The following is a 20,323-nucleotide window of genomic DNA, read 5'->3' on the forward strand; positions in this document are numbered from 1 at the left end:
TCCCTTTTCCTATTATGGATTTCCCTCTTGTTAATTGCTCAAGTCTTATTTGAATGGCTGTTATTACAACACTCCATCTTTAGTACATGACCAACTTTCCCATCATTAAGAACAATACATACATGATTGACTGGACTTTCACCATTAGATTAGAGAAGATTAAATAAATGGTGTAGTAAACTTTGAGATTCTTATGGGTAGACTTTAAGCCACGATTTTCTCCAGGAACTTTTTTTTTCTTTAATGATATACCTTATCTGAACTTTTTCCTTAGGTCCTACAAATACAACATTGTGTGAAGAGGGTCAGCAACTTTAGTATACATAGCTGTCACCTGAAAGGTTAAGTGCTGGTTAAAACGAAGGCAATTATGAGGGCAATATGGAGAAACTAATAAAATAAGACAAGGGCTACTAACGTGGAGTTCATGACCCCTACATGATCTCTGGAAGGACTCAAGAGATCTATGAGTCTCTTGAAATTATGTGCAAAATGCCCCGTGTGTGCAAATGGACATTTTCCTGCCACATCTTTCTTAGATTCTCCAAGAGCTTCTAGATTAAGAGAGTTTAAGAAAGAAATTAAAGCATCTGAGCAAGAAAAGGAAGAAGGATTCATAAGGGAGAGGTGAATGTGTTAGGGAATGATTGCTGGCTTCCTGTGATCATCATGTACTACCAGTTGGCATCAATTGCCATGGTTTGTCTAGCCAGTTAGTGGGAAAGCATATATATTCATTGTACATGTATAGTTATTGAAATAATCACACATTGATAATATAAATATAAATAAAAATTGAGTTAACCTATATACTTCTATTTTGAGCCATCTTAATTCGACTTTGCAATAGCTGATAATAGATTTCCTAAAATTACTTGCTAAATTATAATGTGAATTTTTAAATAGGCTTATCAAGCCTTGAAAGCTTAACAAAGCTCTTCTAAGCTGAACCACTTTATTAAAATAAGAAAAATATCAATAAATACTATAGATCTTGTGAATTGGCTTTGTTCATTAAGTGGGCATTGTTATTAGATGGTAAATATGCCATAAAATGATAGAAAATCTTACAACTTAGAAATATATATTAAATATTAAAAGCTAAATTCACTTCCCATTAAGAAGTGTTCCTTTTCATTAAAGCTCATAACTGCTTCTGATATATCTGTTAACAAACCCTAGAAATGTTCCCCTCCTCTTAGAGCTCCTCTCTTGGCAGCAAGAGACAAACAATAAACAAGCAAATATATGAAGTTATGACATAAATTCAAGTAGTGATAAGTGGTATGATGGAAAATAAACCAGAACAAGAAGGAAGAAAATGGATGGAGGGCACTCTTTAACATAAGAAGTCAAGAATAAAGAAGTAACCTTAATATTGTCTAAGTTTGGCTATTGTGGACATGTTAGAAAATATACAATACCTGTGGCAGAGACTAAAAAAGACTTGATAATTTAGGAATATTCTCACATGCAAATTTTAAGCACAAAGAATATTGATTAATCAAAAATGATTTTGCTAAAGTAATCAAAGAACAGAAACCTTAAGAATATCTAAAACATACAGAAATTCTATCTTATGACTCACAAATTTATATTTAAAACCAAAAGAAGTATTGATATGTAGCTAAATCATGTGTTTCAGAATATTGATGAGGTCATTTTAATATATTCAAAATTTGTTCTCATTTATTTAGGAATTCATTCATTTACTTATTTAGGAAATACATATACTAATTCAAATAATTATTTTATGAAACACATTGCTAGTCATCTTTGGACTCATAGACTCATAGATGGACTCTTATTATTAGACAGGCAACATTTTGGATTCAGTCAGTGTCTAGTTCTTATAGCCCAGCACTAGCTTCATGACCAAACCATGTATTTTAATGAAAACACTTGCTTCAACCTTCATGGAATGGTCTTGGTCATTGTCAGCTGGTGACTGGGAGTTACAAATTTATTATCTACCATTTGTTCCTCATTATTCACATTCCAATCTGTTTTTCCTTCTTTTGTTTCACTACCAACCTTTCCATTTCCCTGGATTTTCACATCTCTCGAGTTGGAGGACTCAGATTACATCTACTTCAATTAATTCTTATTTAGCGTGTCAGAAAAAATGAGGTTCAAAAAGAAAGAGTGAATTTGTTAAATACTTATTGAGCATGAACACAAGGTGATGTGCTGGGTACTGGGTGAGACCAATATGAAAACAAAAATCCTAGATTCAAAGTACTTGCTTTAAAGCGAGGAGAATGACAAGGACATGTGTCTTATTTCTGCAGCTCAGTGCCCACAGTGCCTGGTACGTAGCAAACACTTAATAAATGTCTGCTAAATAAATTATAAAACATCACATTTAGGCGTGAAGGAAAAAAGACAGAGCTCTTTTGCATAAATCAAAATGAAGCAATTAAGTGTGAAACTTTTTGTGATCTCTTCAACAACCTGGGCCTTAATAAAAGAGAACCCTTTAATTTCTGATTAGAGTCAAGAGAAAGGGCACAGATTTCTCTATTAGGCTGCGATGGTGAACTAAACAAGCTTAGGAGATAGTTCAAGAGAGGAATCATCCAGTTTTCCACCAAAGAGAGCACATGTGGCCAGATAAAATTAATACTTACCAACCTGTGTTCAGAGTCAGAGTGTGAAACAAGATGGAGCAAGGTCAGGCCCCCTGGAAGAGTGCGGCCAGGAGGAAGAGGACAGATGGTAGAAGGCAGGCCGTCCAGTGGGAAGAAGTGGAAGGCATGGCCACTTGAAACTGTCCTTTTCCAGCTGATCCTGGTTTAGAACTTAACCTTTTAGACCAAAGCAAAATGGAGTCCTAGAGTGTATTGACTCCACATTGAAATGTAGCTGCTATTCTTTTTCATAAAGACACTTTTTTTTTTAAGAACTGGCTTTTTATTATTTTTTATTTTATTTCTTTTTGGCTGTGTTGGGTCTTCATTGCTGTGAGCAGGGGCTACTCTTCGTTGCACTGTGCATGCTTCTCACTGCGGTGGCTTCTCTTGTTGCGGAGCACAGGCTCTAGGCGTGCAGGCTTCAGTAGTTGTGGCACGAGGGCTCAGTAGTTGTGGCTCGCAGGCTCTAGAGCACAGGCTCAGTAGTTGTGGCACATGGGCCTAGTTGCTCTGCGGCATGTGGGATCCTCCCAGACCAGGGGTGAAACCCATGTCCCCTGCACCTGCAGGTGGATTCTTAACCAGTGCACCACCAGGGAAGTCCCAAGATATTTTTTTATTTCCTTTCTCTGTTTTTTGGGATGTGGGATGTTACTGCTCAAGAAAAGACATGTAAATATCTAGGATGCTGCCCATTGTGTTCTTTGAATATATAGTGATATTAATTACCAATTAGTATACTGCTTTATGTGCTCTACATATCTTAACCCATTTCATCCTCTTGAGAACATTACTATTACCCCTATTTTAGGAATAAGGAAACTATGTCCCAGCATGGTTACATCACTCTCCCAAGATTGGATAGTTATTAAGTGACTGAGCCAGGCTATCTTGCTCCAAATTCCGTGTCCTTAAACGCTTTGCTATACAGCCTTTCTTCAGGAAGGTATTCTAAGAATCCTGTTATTAAGATTCACGTTCAAAGTCTAAATAAGGGGACCCAGAAATCCGAGTGCTCTGAGAAAGACTCCAAACCCCACCTCTTCCCACTTACTCACCACTTGTGTGCATTAAGACCCCTACTTCCCAGTAGCAGGACCCTCTTTTCTCTCTAATGATGCAGTTTTCACTTGGGCAATCCACAGGAGAAGAGGGAGGTGTGAACCTTGCATCTCATTCCTGCTTACAGACCTCGCTGTCTCTCTTCTCCCTGAAATTATCACCAGTCCTGAGTCTCATGTTTTCACACTGTGGTAATCTTCCACCTCTTCTTGTATCAATAATTTACCAAATCCTATGTCATCTCCTTTTCCATGAATATTCAAGCATCTGTCTGTAGCTATTTAGTGGGAAAGCATATATATTCATGACACATTTAGAGTTATTAAAATAATCACACATTGATCATGTAAATGTAAAAAAAAAAAACCTAAGCTAAACATGAAACTACCGTATAACCTAGCATTTGTACTCTTGGGCATTTATCTCAGAGAAATGGGAACTTTCACACAAAAACATGTACATGAATGTTCATAGCAGCTCTATCTTAATAGCCAAGAAGCTTAAAACAGCCAGATGTCCTTCGATGGGTGAATGGTTAGATAAACTGGAGTATATCCATGCCATGGAATACTACACAGTGAAGAATAGGAATGGACTTCTGATACACACAACTACATGAATGAATCTCTAGGGAATTATACTGCATGAAAAAAGCCAATCCTAAAAGATTACGTACTGTATGCTTTCACTTATGTAACATTTCTTGAAATCACAATATTATAGGAATGGGGAACAGTCTGGTGGTTGCCAGGAATGAGGGAAGGGGGAGGAGAGTTATAGAGGGAGGTGGGAATGGTTAGAAAAGGCCAACACGAGGAAACCTTGTAGTGTTTGAACTGGTGTCTGTACCTTGACTGTGGTGGTGGATACATGATGCACAAACCCACAAAAATACTAAAATAGTCTAGAACTAAATACATGGAGAGGCACACACAAAAGTGAGTCCAGTTAAAATGGGAACCTGAATAAAATTGGAGAATTGTATCATTGTCAGTATCCTGGCCGTGATATTGTGCTATAATTTTATAAGATGTTACCATTGAGGGACACTGTATCAATGGTGCACAGGATCTCTCTGTATTATTTCTTACAGCTTTATGTAAATCTATAATTGTTTCAAAGCAAAAAAATTCAAGTAGAAACATAAATAATCTGTTGGAAACCACCTTGAGGTTTTTGACAGTCCTTCTCCCCCAGGAATCTGTCAGCAAAGGGCATTAGCATCCCTTGATGATCCTTGCCTGAGCAGTTACTGTGTTGGTGGTTAAAATGGTGGTTTTCTGATTCCATCATTTCTTGTGCATTTATTAAATAGCCTTAACTTGGGGGAGAGAACAAGCTTTCTCTCTCCACCCGTTTCCCTTGATCTTCTCTGTTGTGTCCAGCCTAACTTTGAAGTGAACAGTGAGGTGGAGCTGACTGATCTTTGCCCACTGATGACATACGAGGCCATTTTGCCCTTTCCAGCCTTCTCTTAGACAGAGTGGAACCTGGCCCTTCTATTAAGACCGCTTGAAATGTTTTTATCCATGCCCTGAAACTTACCTGGTTGGGTTATTTTTTTGTTTTTTTTTTAACCAAGTGCATGTAACCTCCTCTTGCTCATTTGCCTTCTCTCCTGGACCTTCTTTCTGAGCACCTTTAGAAAGGGTTATCTCTCCATCCTGCTTGAGAGAGACCTCCTCCTTTTCATCATGTCTTTTTCCTCCATGAGGCGACATTTGCCGTTTTCTTCCTTTGGGCAATTATATGGAAAGAAATAAGATTATAGGAAAGAGAAGAACTTTGGGACAACTTTTAAAACTATAAATGGTTGCCACGTGGACATGTAAGTTTTCCCGTCAGACACTGTCTTGGGAAGTTGGGGGAGAGAGCCATGAAAGACTGGCTCCTTTAGCCAAAGGAGTCTGGCTTTATCACAAGGAAGCTCTTCCAAATTTGCAAAGACTCTTTTAGACTGGAGGGCACTGAGAGTCATTTAAATGCCAATTCTGGTTCCATCCCTCCTTCTCCTACTCCCAGACCTAGGCAACATGAGAGGACTAGTGAGGACATTTATTTTAATGATGTAAATTAAAGTTTTCATTAAAAAAATTTTATTATACTGTGTTAAAATAGTTACCCCATTACATGTGTTTTGCTTGACATGCATTCATTTTGTAAATCAGGGAATTTTATATAATGATCTGAACTTCCTACCTCCTCTAAAAAATTAGAAAACCATGAACAGTGGGCTTTAATTCCCACATGGCAACAATTGTTAGGAGCCAGTTAGCACCTCCTCCCTTAAATGGGGCAGGGGTTTGTCATATTCTTCACGTATTCCAATCTAGGAAATTGTTAATGAGGTACCGAAGGATGTCTTAGAAAGAAGACAGTCTATATTTCCATTATCCTTGGGGAAAATTTTACTAATATGTGCATAGATTTGCAAAGCAAGATAATTGAGTGAAAATTTGTTTGTAGATTTTCTTTAGTTACCACAGCTAATTGGTGATGTTATCATCATTGAAAATTAACATTTAACTGTTTCTTCAGCTTGAAGGTGGAGCCCAAGACTAAAGGATTAAAACAGCAGCAACAGCAGCATAAGAAACTTCTGGCAGCAATGCTCTCTCAAGATTCTTTTGAGTCTGTCCATAGCCCCACCCCATCGGTAACAGAAGAAGATATTGATAATGAAGATGATGCAATGGAATTGCTGGGTAATTTTAAAAATTAATAATTTCTCTTTTTCTTCTCTGGCATTGTAAAAGTGGGTAGTGGTTAAGAGATTTTTAAAGTTTTGAGTAGTTTTGTCTTAGGGGAAAGAAACCATTTAGCACACACTTGCATTAGACTTTCATGGAGTTGCATGCAAGAGTTAAGTTGAAATCACCTGAGCATGTGGAGTATTTATTAGACTGTATTTTGTGCTTTGTATATGCAGCACTTACCTTCTGACTACTTAATCAAGATTTATTCTCTGTGCACTTGTGATACAAATTCAAGTTTGTCTGCTTTATTCTCCTATTATATTTGCCTTGATCACATCTTTTGTCTATAAAATGTATCCAGAGTACATATTTCAGCCCGCATTCCAAGATGTCTCCCTATTGTTTCAAGGATGTTTTAGAAAAAGCAAGTTAAATTTAAAAGGGCAGATAGTAAATTAATGTTTTATGTCTTTCATAAATGACAGGAAAGTTGGCAGAGATTTCAGTGTTTTTATAGGCTCATTACTTTCATGAAAGTTTTATACATAGGAAATCTTTTATATCTTTTAATGAGTAAATGTATATTTTTGTTTCATCAGAAATCTCTGCATAATAGTGTTTTTAAATTGAACTTGCTTTTGTAAAACCATTTTTTCAAAAGAAGGAAATTAAGTTTTATTTCAGAGCGAATTATCCACATATAAAACATTGAGTTTTTAATTCACTGATATTAGCTATTCTATTCTAAATAATTAGAACAATTTTCAAATACTTTGTAACAATGTACTAGAAAGTGAATAAATAATAAAATCATTTGAATGCTTCAGGTAAATTTAACATATAGAAAAAGGAACCCCAGAAGTATACAGATTTTTTTTAATTATTTTTTTTCTAAACTAGCTTCCTTGGTTTTAAGTGTTTATGGTACTAAAATACTATCATTATAATAAATGATATAGGTCTCCATGCATAGGCCTACAAGGTGTTATTAATTAATGGTGGCAGGTTCACTGGTAATTTCTGATGCTATAATAACTGCATTCATTCCAGCATTGAGGAGGCTATGTCATGGCATTTTCACTTCATGCTGTCCATCTTTTTTTTAAGAACTGTTAAATCTGGGTGTTTTTTAAGGAGTCTCATCTCCCTGCCTCCAGATCAGTAATGTGGCACATGTGTCAGATATGGTGGTGGTGCCTTCATTCAGCTTCCATTCAGCGAACGTTTACCGAATGCTAGGCCCTAGACTTGGTCCTGGGGATGTAAAAATAAAATAATCATGGTTTCTGTTCGCAGGAACTTTACATTCTAGTGTTCAAGATGAAAATGTAAATATCACTCTAATATTTTTTTGCTACAGTTGCTAATTTGATTAAGCACAGAGTTGTACATAGGAATAACATCTAATGCAGAAGTAGGGGCTGGTTATCAGGGAATGTTTCCTAGAGAGTCTGATTCTTCTGTTAAGTCCCAGAGGACAAGTAGATGTAGTTCAGCAGGCAGCGTGGTCATTACCGCTGCAGGTTTGCTGTTGTAAGGATGGACTCCTGCAGTTGTGCTCCACGACTGTGCCTGTACATTGTTCCTCTGCTTCGGTCAGTAACAGCGAAGGGGGCAAGTCTGGAACCGTTAATGGATGTTGCCTATGTAACATCAGTGTTGGTGTGTTGGTACATTGACATTGGGTTTGCAGGTATCCACTGTCCCCCTCATTTCCTTTATACAACAGCTCATGGTCAGTTGATACCCACATGAAGGCGGTTATACTCTATGTTGCAAAGAGAATCTTTTGAAGAAATCCAAGCATTCTCCAAATCACTTTGGGATTCCTTATAGCCTCAGGAATGTCTAGTCAGAGTGGAGGAACTCATATAACTTCAGTAATATCAAGAGATTCTTTAAGGAGACTCAGGTGTCCACTCAGTGCTGGTATCCCTAGATCTCAACTCCTCTGTTCTGAGGTTTCTAGTCTCCCGAGATGAAGACCAAAGGATTGGGTTTTGGAGACTACCTAATGTGAGCAATTAACAGCTGGTCCTCACTAATTTTGTTTCATTTGACATTTTAGCTTCTGGTCTGAGCAAATTTAAGAATAAGAGATAGCTGGAGGTTTGGACTTTGGCCATGTGAGTCCACATGTCAGCACAGGCAGCTGGTGGTCTACTAATGCTGGTCTATAGGTTATGAGATTTCCCTGCAATAATATGGAATGTTCCAAGTCCACTGGGCTGTCCCCTAAAGTAATGCCATATTTAACCCTCTTGCCTAGTTGTCTCAGTGAACAAAGGTCATATAACAGAAAATTCTATCCACAAATTGTTTTGCCCATAAAGTTCATCAATTAAAGTAAAATGTTATTTAAATATGAAATATATTTGTCTTTAAGGCCCTAATACTCCTACCCATTAATATTATTCTATTATTTTAGAAATATATGTTTAAAATATAGACTCAGAGTTTTCTTCAAAAGTAGAGTATATAAGTTCATGACTTATAATGTTATGTATGCCTTTAACTAAGGCAATGAATGGCTCATGTCTTACATGAAATCAGACAGATGTACATGAATATTTTCAGTTAATTCAGGAGCTAAGAATTTTTCAGTCATGATATTAGTAATGGATAAATATGTGAAGTATGGATATAAAATAAAATGGTTATTAAGTTATTCAGTTTTAAAACCTTCATCTTCAATAGGCATGTATATCTCTATTAATATTCCATTGGATATCAAGTCCTACACTAATCAATTGATGCAATACTCCTAAATCAATATAGAAACTATATAGTATCTGTCTTCCCAGTCCTTTTAATATTAGATTTACATCATTTCGTTTATTATATAAGAATTTTAAGATAATAGTTTTGAAACTCTGATTCCAGAGAAACAAAAGTGATTGTACATATGTGAGGAAAATACAAATGCTAAGTTCTTGAAAACATATTTGAAATCAAATTTTAGTGCATGAAATAATTGTAAAATGCAAGAGACATCTGGTATATAAAATATCCTTTTGAATCCACAACATTGTTTAGAATGAATTTGCAATAGCTTATATGTTTTAAGGGTTTAACTTGTCATTGTTATCTATACCAGGTATAACTGGCTGAAAATTTTATTTATTATGCATGGGAAGCAGTCTATATGCTTTGTGCACTGTTAAATAAGTAAAAAGTATAATTATTAGTTAACGTTAATATAACAAAGGATTATTCCTAAATAAAACTGGTTGATTTGAAGGGGAAAAAAACTTTTAGTTTAGAGGTAAAACTATTGACCCTTGTTTTGTTTGTTAAGGAATCTAGCATTGTTAATACATACTGATTAACATTTAATTTTTCGCAGTTGTTTAATTGTTTATTTGTGAATTTCTTTTCTAAGTGTACTGGGCATGTGAAAATACTATAATACAACGTCTATGACTTTTAAGTAGATTAAATATTTTCTGTAATTGCTTTAAATACTACTTATAAATTCATAGTACAAAAGTAGCTTAATATGGAATTAATATATACCAGAGAATAAAATTTCCAAATTTGTGGAATTTTAAGATATAACAATTTTAAGCACCTCGGAAATTGGTGCTTTAATTACAGAAGTTGAATAAGATATCTGCCAATTCATCTCAAACTAAGTAGGTCTCAACTTCAAATATAAGATATTCTCAAGTATTTTGTTAATTATGCTGGAAATTGATCACAATGAACAAAACTATGAAGAATCTGCACATTATTTTTAAAAGTTATTAAAGTCAATAATCTTTCAAAAGCAGAAAAATGAGTTACAGTGGAGCAGTAAGAGATTTTTTAAAATCTCTGTATATTTTACTCCATTAACTTTCACAGAAGATTTGAAGAACTTCATTAGTTTAAGAGATACTTCAGCTTGTAAATGTGAGTCCATTTTCATTATATTACATGGACTTTTCATTTTATTTTTGATGAAATGCTGATTGCAATTATGTGTTTGATTTTTCTCTATGTAATTTATACTCATTTAAAAAATGTCATCAGAATTATTTGAAAGCTACTTTTCTTACACATTTTAGTATATTACTTTAAAAAGTTTTTTTTAGATTTTCTCAGAATTGATGATGAGACAAATATCTAAAAATTACATTCCAGAGATGCTAAAAAAGAAAAATAGCATTAGTCATGCTTTATGTTATCTGGTCTTAGCTTTTTTCTAATCATATAAAAATTAAAACTGTGTTGGCAAAAACAAACAAGGTGATTGCAGATATATTTTATTTATTTTAAGTTTAATAGTCAAGAACAAGTATAATCATACTGGTATTCTTTGCAGAATACAGTAATTGAGTTTCTAAAACCCCAGTATCTTGCCGAATTATGTAAAATATAAACTTAATTTTCTAGAGGGACTCATTACGTTAAGGTGATCCTTTGGCAAATCTGTTTTTTTTTTTTTAAAGTTGCATGCTTCTTAAAGCAGAAATCACTCATGTTTGCAAAATAAGAACATGCATTTCACCTAGTGAGAAATTGGATGCTGTCACTCGATGTTAAAAAAAGAAAGAAAGAAAGAAAGGGAGAGGGCCTTTAAATGTTTAAAGGAAAAAAATCTACCTACCTATCTCTATACCTGAATTTTAGTGATCTAAAGTATGTGAAATGGTCTAAAGCACAGGGGAACATTCATACAAACTTTACTTCTTTTGAGTATTGATTATTGGGAGCATCAGGATGACTGATAACTTGTCTTTAAAATATTCTTTGTAAAATGATTCTTTTAAAAAGTCTGAGGACTTTCAAAAATTAAATTTATGGATCCTTTAATATTATCAGTAAGATTGCTTTAAATACTGCTTAGAAATTCATTCAGCATATACCAATGTAATTTAATATGGAATTAGTACATACTTGAGATTAAAATATCCAAATTTGTGGGTGTTAAGAGATAACAATTTTTAGTACCAGTGAAGTTAGTACTCTAAATCTAGAACATACTGAATAAAATATCTTCCAAATCACCTCAATGTAAGTAGCTCTCATGTTCAAATATTAGATATTCTCAAAAATTAGTTATTAAACTGGCAATTGATGACCACAGTTAACCAAAACAGAAAATCTGCCCATATATTTTTAGATGTTCACTAAATTAATTAGCATAATTGAAAAACTAGGATATATGTACACAGATGTGTGAAAATATTTTTCACATGCTAAATAATAAATATTTCCTCCTGTTAAGCCATGTGATATATTGTTAAAGAAATTCTGTGAAATACTTCTGCTATGGAGTTTGTCCTATATTTCTGAATTCTGACTTCATCTTGCTTTAGTGCCATCATTGTCTGCACAAAATGCTAAGTGAGCTTGGGTTGAAGTGTAGCCTGAGTGGAGTTGAATAGCACAGTGCTTGTCTCTCTGAATTACAGTAAAAACATTTGAGAAAATCCACTGAAACACATTTTCATTCAGCAAGTATCCTGCACCTGCCATGTGGATAGTACTAGTACCTATTAATATATAGCACTAAGAATATTGTGCCCTTTGTGTTTCGAATTATCTCGACCTCTTTAGGCTCTGAGAGAACAGTGAATCCAGTGAGTGTTGGCATCTATGTAGAACCAAACATTGTCTAGGTCTTTGGTTCAGCTCTCAATTAGTCCATGAATTCATCCATAGGTTTATTAATTTCTCCACTTACAAAGGGACTCTGCAGATTCCTGGGAGTTCAAATTTGCACAAATACAGACATGTTTCACGAACAGTTAGCTATTCAGGGATGATTCTCAGGATTTGGTTTGCTTAAGAATCATTTGAGAAGCTTATTTAAATGCCAACTCCAGTGGCCTTTACCCCCAATTTTTGTTTCATTAGATTTGGATACAGCCCATGAATCAACATTTTTCAACACGACTGCCATTCCTCCTGTCCTCCAAGGGATTCTGTTGCAGGTGATGTGTAGAACATACAGTGAGGAATTCTAATCTTAGTCTAGGTATGGTCAGTGCACTTTTTGTTTGATGTGATATATCCTGAAGCAAGAGGAATAAAATATTAGAAAGTCTAATTTTTACAACAGAGAGAGCATGGAATAGAGGTTTCTGAGTTAACCAGGCTCTATTGAATTGTCTCCTGGAAATAAGGAAAAGTCTTGCTAAGGAGCTATGGGTAATGCAATTTTGTATTCCCTTATTATCTCTGTCTTCCTTCCTGATATCATATTTACAGGAGTGCTTGAAAAATGAACTGCTTAGAGTAGAAAAATTACATATTAGGAAATGATTCTAGCATAGACCTGAGGACATGGTTCCGATGATTAAATCTTTATTTAGGATTCTTACTTTGCTTTCATTAGATGTGACTCATAGCCTCCTTCATTGCTTTCTGGATGCACTCATTTCATGTTTGGAATTGTATGTATGCTTCATTCTCTTCACGCTTTATTTGTGTTTTGTGTTTCTTTTCAAAAAATATCAGAACATTTGCAGATGATAACTAGGGTTTATGTGTAGAGATTGCATTTTAAATAAATATAAACTTGCATGCCACCAAAAATAGATATCATGCTACATGATTTACTTCTATGGTATTTGATAAGAAATGTTGCTTTTTTCCTTTAAAAATTTTCTACACTGCTGTATTTAAAACAGATAACCAACAAGGACATACTGTATAGCACAGGGAATGCTACTCAATATTCTGTAATAACCTAAATGGGAAAAGAACTTGAAAAATAATAGATACATGTATACGTATAAATGAAAATAAAAAGCTGAGCAATATAAACAAAACAAAAAATGATCTACTTTCCACGCATAAGCAGCTTAGAGGAAAATGGCAGCTCACCAAGGAACAAAAAATAATAGTGAATTGTTGAGATTTTTTATATGTATAAAGGGATGAATAAACTATTTAAAATAATGAGTAAAAAAATTTTTTTTCCAATGGTAAAAGCAGGTCAGCATAGCAGAATGAAGTCAATAGTTTGAAAATAAAATCTAAACCCATAAACAAATTATTAACAATTGTCCTTCATCTCATTTGTTTACCTGTGTGAAAATTCCTTTATTTGAGAGAGAGCTGTTCTTAGTATATTTGTGGGTAGGTTGTTTAATACATATTTCTCCCTTTGAAGTAAGTTAGAAATTTTTGACATGTAACAATGTAAGTTAATGTGCTTTTTCATACTTAGGCCATAGCTTTTCACTGATGATTTTGCAAAGGTATGAGCCACACTGTGAGATGTTTTGTGTGGTCTGTGGTCAAAGCACTGGGCTAGAACACTAAGACCACCAGCTCCAGCCCTCATGCTGCCTCTTGTTAGTTTTGTCACCTGAGCTACAAGTAATTCATTGTAAAATGCAGATAAAAATATTCCTATCACATAGGGATGCTGTGGGAATAAAAGTGAGGTATTCTCTGAAAGTGTTATTTTTTTTTTCTTTTTGCCTTGACTAACAAGAATATCTGAAAAAAGACCCTGGAATTTATATACAAAACTTTCCTTCCAAGTAAATTCATATCTTCTAACTTACATACATGTTGTCTAGTTAAAAGCAAAGAAAAAAAAAGCTTTCTTTAGCACTGAGAAATTGCCTATTAACAGTAAAAATAGAAGTTTCCCTCAAGACAATAAAATCAAAAGCTTGAAGACAAAGAATGTAAAACTACAAATGTATTTGCAAGCCAAAGTATTTGCTGTATCACTACAAAATATCACATTTATTTTTAACATGGATATTTAAGCAACAGCAAACATTAATGTGATTTGGTTAAAGATATAGAGCAAATTATTCTACTCTCTTCAATTTTCTTCCATATAAATGGTTTTTAGGAAGAAAAGAAAAATGTTTTGTGCATACACATGAATGTCCACTAGCAAAAGTTGGGCTGGGAGCAGGAATAGGAGAGGGAGAGACAAGGAGGAGATATATAAGAACTAGAAATTTGTACTTATATTTACATACTTCTGTGTAAGTAAAGTCATAAATGTATTGAGAAATCTATGAGCTTTAGAAACTCTTTTAATTATATTGATAAGTATGAAAATATTTGAAACAGCACAATTTTGATGGTTTTACATTAATTCATTGTATAAACGAATCACAACCAAATTGAAAATCACTGTTAACTATTTTTAGGGTTTTGTTGCTTTTGAAATAAGCTTGTCCATTTCAAATGCTTAATAAAATGGTGATGTTACACTTCAAGATGATTTGTTTAGCTGTGGTAATGATTTTCATATAATTTGACTGAATTTGAATGAATTTTGCACTCCATGTAAGAGCCATTTGAAAGTGGTACAAAGTCATGGCTTTATTGTGTTTTTTTTTTCTTGGTTGAAAAATGTGCAAAGAAATGTAATTAATTCAGCAGTTATTTGCATTTTAACATCAAAAACAATAGATATTAAAGAGGCATTAAAACTCTTCTCTGAATTGCTTAAAACTTCTTATATAACTATAGTAATCTGTTTAGATTTTCATATGTTATAATACCACTGATATCTTATTTAATCATCTCTAAATAGAAACCTTAAAATTATTGAAGTTGAACACTGAATATACATTAAGAGTGCTCACAAAATTTCCAAATTTTCAATATCTGAAAACAGTAGTTTTTGTGAAATAGTTTCATTCAAAATTTTAAAAGGTATTTAATAAACATGTTTTTCAAAATTTGAAATATTTAAACTGGTCCTGTATATGAATTTCTTTTGGAATGGAAATATAATTTTTTAATAGTCTCATGTTCAGTAATTTCAGAAAGGAAATATTCTTAAGAATAATGAATGTATTTTTTGAAAATTGTTCTAAAGCTTTTAAATAGAAGAGTGCTAAAGTACATAATGGGAAAAAATATGACAGTGTTCTGATGGAGGTTAATTAGATTTAGTGACTTATATTTTACTTTTCACTTTTTTAGTTGCTTTCTGCAAGAGATGAATGAGTGCCTTATATTGGTATAGGATGAATTTACTTGTGTCAGAATATAAACTTAAAATTCCATATAAAATTTTAATTTCTTTAAAACTCAGTTTTTCAAGAATTGTCAGAAGGGAGTTCATTAGGCCAGCTATTTTTCATCTCTTAAGTGCTGTCATATTTACTTATTAATTACTGACATTTGTTTTGGGACTCTGTATTTCAAGAATTTAATGTAGAATGTTGTTAATATCATAAAACAAAATTGAAATTAACCTTATGAAACTGATTTTTGGAAGGTAATTTAGCATAGTGTTAGGAATAACAACAGCATGCATGAGCTTTGTATTCAGGTAGCCCTATTTGCAGGTTTCCCCATTGCCCCTTACTAATTCTATGATTTGAGAACAGTAACGTCCTTCTCCCAAATATCAGATTCGTCATCAGAAAAATGGGAATTATAGCAATACTTATATCACACGGTTTTGTGAAGATTAAGTAAAATAATTTCTGTAAAGTGCTCAGTGTATCTGATAAAGGATTAGACCTAGGAAAAAAGGTTTGCTATTGTAATTCATATCACTTTTATATCAATTTCTTTCCTGTCTTCAACTAGCACAAGAGGTTTAGTACATGTAAAAAAGAAAGTGAGACCATAGGATTTTGGCCTTAGAGGTTTATTGTCTTTTGTCCTAAGTGTTTCATCTAAATATGCTCCACATGTTTAGATATCATTTCAACAAGTACTCTCTACTTGATATTTAAGTCCTATGCATTATTTTATCTTCTCACAATTTAGAGAATTCACATCCAATAATAAAAGCAAAAATATCAAGAGAGAAACGGGTGGGGGGATTTTTTTCTTTCTTGTTTTTCCCCAGGCTAAAATCTGATGTTCTTATCTTCTTTTTTATGGACTTCAGACATTTATGATCTGAAATTCTCAAATAACATTGTTAATATCTGATACCATCGGATTTCTAACATCTCAATGGCTGAGTTAAGGACATCTTTTGTAGAAAGCAGTTTAAGATAGGAAACCTATCTCTGTTCATATACAGTTTAAACACAAAAGGGACAAACAAGCTCCAAGTAGCTCCATTTTGTTAAGGAAAATTATGAATGTGAAAGAAGTTATTCTCTGATATAAAAGCTTTTAACGGAAAGGAAGAAAATCCTAGGAACACACATTTTAAAAAAATCACAGAAGCAGCATTCCTTTTACACTAAAGTTCAGATTCTTTGCTCATAAAGCGATTCCTTTTTCCACAAAGCAACAATCATGGTTGTTTCCTTAGAAATCCTATGTTTGTTTAAAACATACTTTCCAACCATAATGCTGTCATAATATACACATTTATAAATTTATTTTTTAAATTGTATCATTGCTTTCCCTAGGAATCGGGAGTTTAAGTAATTCTCAGTTAAAAAAAATAGCAAGAAAAGTGATGTGTGCTCATTACTGGCCTTTTAATGGCTTCAAGATCTTAGCATCTCTGTGCTACTGACTGTTTAAATGTGTATACTGTCAACGTGATTACATTGCTTATTATCTTCCTGATAAGCAAAAAATTTTAGAAATTTGAACAAAGAACGATTCTTTTGGGGAAAACTATTGGCACTTATAAGTCAACGTAGGCTAATTTTAGGGACTTGTCATATCAAATCTGGGAGTCAAAGTTTCTTTAAAATAATATTTTTTTGATTACTAAAAGACAGATATTCAATTTAAAGAGCATGGCATTACAGAGGTCAAAATAAGTAAATAAAAAGTGTTACCCAGAAATAATTACTTTTAATATTCAGTGATGTACTTTCTAGGTATTTTTATATATAACAAACATAGAATAGTATTAACATTTTTGTGCATTACAATATGCAATGCACTGCACCTAAATGCTTTGCGTACATTACTTAGTTACAAAAATACCATGGGATAGACAATATAATTATTCTTACACCATATAAAAGGACACAGATCTTTGCAAAACAAAATTTTCTTAGATTACCTGGTTGGTACTCAAGAGTTAGATTCCTAAGCTTTAAGAATCAAACACTAAACTATGGAATACATACACATTAAAATACCCATTTTTGTTAATATTGTATAGACTTACTTGCCTATATATGCAGTTTCCACACAGGCAACAAAGTTTTAAAATTTAACGTCAGAGGCTTCTGCTTCTACTCATGATGGAGTAGCTGGTATTAGCCTTACTCCTTCATATTAAGTAATTATAAAACTAGACAAAGTATATGCCAACTTTACAGGCACAGGACAAAAGGTAGCATGGGACTGTGGTTCTTGAGAGGAGGGAAATGAGAGGTGAGCCATGTGTTTCATGCTGGCTTTCTTCATGGTGACACTTCCCCTGGCCAACTTGTATGGAGGTGGAGTTCAAGTGGAGTGAAGAGTGGCGATCTCACTGATCTGAGGAGGAAATGGCTAGGATTTGTGGGACAGTGTGCCAAGAGAAGGCAGCAGAGGGAGAGGACAGAAGTCTACAAGTGTATTTTCTTGGATTCTTAACTGAGGACTGTGCTGTTCTTGCACAGGGCAAGACTACTTTAGACCTGAGAGAGTGATTATTGTGAGTCTGGGAACTGAATAGAAAAAGAGAGGTCAGGCAGAGCTGGGACACTTCAGAGTTACAGCCCAGCCAAAGAGAAGAAACCTTCCTGAGTTCCTTGAGCATTCGGAAGAGACCTTGGAAAAATCAAACATTAAGAGTTATAACCACACACTGAATTGAGAGCCACTTATAAGAAAGAAGGAAAAATTGAAATAGACCCAGCCTAACAAAGCATACTTTGTTAGGCATACTTTGTTAATGCTTATGAAGGTGAGGTAGATCTGCCAATAATTTAATTCCTGACATAAAACTCAGTATCCTTTAGAGAAGATAATGTAAGCCAGCCTTCCTACAAAGAATCAACTATAATATCCACCATATTATAAAAAATTTCTAGTCATGTAAAAAAGCAGGAAAATTGTGACCCCAAATCAAGACAAAAGAGCATTCAACAGAAACAGACCTTATTATACTCAGATACTGTAATTAGCTGACTTCTAGTGGCTGTTAAAAAACAATTATACATATTTTGTGGACTTAAAGGAAAGGAACACAAGGAATAAACAGATGAGACATCTCGGTTGAAATACTGAAACTAGAAGAAGAACCAAAAGAAAGCCTAGAACTGAAAATACAATATGTGAAGTTTTAAAACTCAACAGATAGAATTAACAGCTGATTTGAACAGTGCAGAAAGAAGGATCAGTGAACTTGAACACAGGTCAACAGAAATAATCCACACTGAAGATCAGAGATTTTTAAAATGAAGAATAAAATGAAAAGGGCTTCAGTGACCAGTGGGACAATAGAAAATGATAAAACATTTAATCAGAGTTCTAGAAAGGGGAGAAAGAATGGGAAAGAAAAAAAGATTTTAAGAAATAATGTCCAACTTTTTTTTCAAATTTGGTGAAAAATATGAGCCTACAATACAAGTTCATAAAATGTCAGGCTGATAAAATAAAACAATTTCAGGTAAACAAAAGCTGATAGAATATGTTATCAGCAGACCTGCACTATAAGTGTTAGAGTCTTTGAGGCTGAAGGGAAATTGTATCAGATAGAAAATTAGATTTGTAGGAAGGAATGAGAACACCAGAAGTATTTAATACATGAGTAAATATATAAGACTATCTTCCTTTTGTTAATTTTTAGAAAGACAGCTGACTGAAGCAAAAATACAAACAATGTAGTGTAGGGTTTATAACATACAAAGAATTAAAATCATAGGAAAAATAGCACAAAGGATGAGAGTAAATGGAATCAACTTTTATAAGAAGTGATACAATACTAATTGTAAATAGACTATAATAAGCTAGGGAGGCATGGCTTTAATCCCAAAGGCAATCACAATCAATCAATCAATAAATAAATAAATAATAAATAGCTTTAGCTAAAAAGCTAATAGAAAACATAACATCAAATACTAAAATACATTTGACTAAGGAGGAACAGTGGACTCCAAGGCAGTTGGGGCAAATAGAATACAAATAGTGTGATGTTCAACTTAAACCTAAACATATTAATAATTACATTAAGTGTAAATGGACTACACTCACCAGTTAAAAGGCAGAGATTGTTAGCCTGGATAAATAAGCAAGACTCATATGCTGACTATAAGATTCATAGTTTAAAGATCAGGTAGGTGAAATTAAAAGGATAGAAGGGACATTACATGCCAAAAGTAGGCACAAGAATGTTGCTGTAGCACAATGATGAAAAGTACATTCATCAGGAAGACATAGCAGTTGTAAATGTATATGCACTTAAAAATATTTTCAAAATATGTGAAGTAAAATTAGAAAAATTAGATGGCTAGTCACAGTAGGATATTTAATACATTTCTCTCAATAATTGATAGAAAATGTAGACAAAAATCCATAGGGATATAGAAGACTTGAACAATACTATCAACATTTATTGTAGGTTGAAATTTACAGTATACCCAACAATGCAGAAAACACATTATTTTCAAGTGCAGATGGAATATTCATCAAAATAGACTGTATGGGGACTTCCCTGGTGGTGCAGTGGTTAAGAATCCACCTGCCAATGCAGGAGAACATGGGTTTGAGCCCTGGTGCGGGAAGATCTCACATGCCGTGGAGCAACTAAGCGCATGCGCCACAACTGAGCCTGTGCTCTAGAGCCCGTGAGCCAGAACTACTCAGCCCACATGCCTAGAGCCCATGCTCTGCAACAAGAGAGGCCACTGCAATGAGAAAAATCTGCACACCGCAACGAAGAGTAGCCCCCGCTCACCACAACTAGAGAAAGTCCGCACACAGCAACCAAGACCCAACGCAGCCAAAAATAAAAAAATTAAAATTAAAAAAAAAAAAAGACTATGCTGAGCCAACTTTCTGTACTCTGAGGATTAAATTAGATATCAACATAAGACAAGTAGGAAGATTCCAAAATATGGAAATTAATTCTTCATAACACATAGATGAAAGAAAAATCAA

At 33.9% G+C, this 20,323-nt stretch overlaps 1 protein-coding gene across 1 annotated transcript in view; it reads left to right on the forward strand.

Annotated features, from left to right (window-relative positions):
• Positions 1-20,323, forward strand: part of LOC308630061 (uncharacterized protein C8orf34 homolog) — a gene marked incomplete at both ends in the record, with an annotated part of 332,109 nt that overhangs the window by 106,633 nt on the left and 205,153 nt on the right. Inside the window, 1 exon segment of the mRNA XM_081258441.1 lies at positions 6,234-6,400. Coding sequence (XP_081114567.1) covers positions 6,234-6,400 — 167 coding nt within the window.

Source organism: Mesoplodon bidens (assembly GCF_964165515.1).
Source record: "Mesoplodon bidens genome assembly, chromosome: 16".
NCBI lineage: Eukaryota > Metazoa > Chordata > Mammalia > Artiodactyla > Ziphiidae > Mesoplodon > Mesoplodon bidens.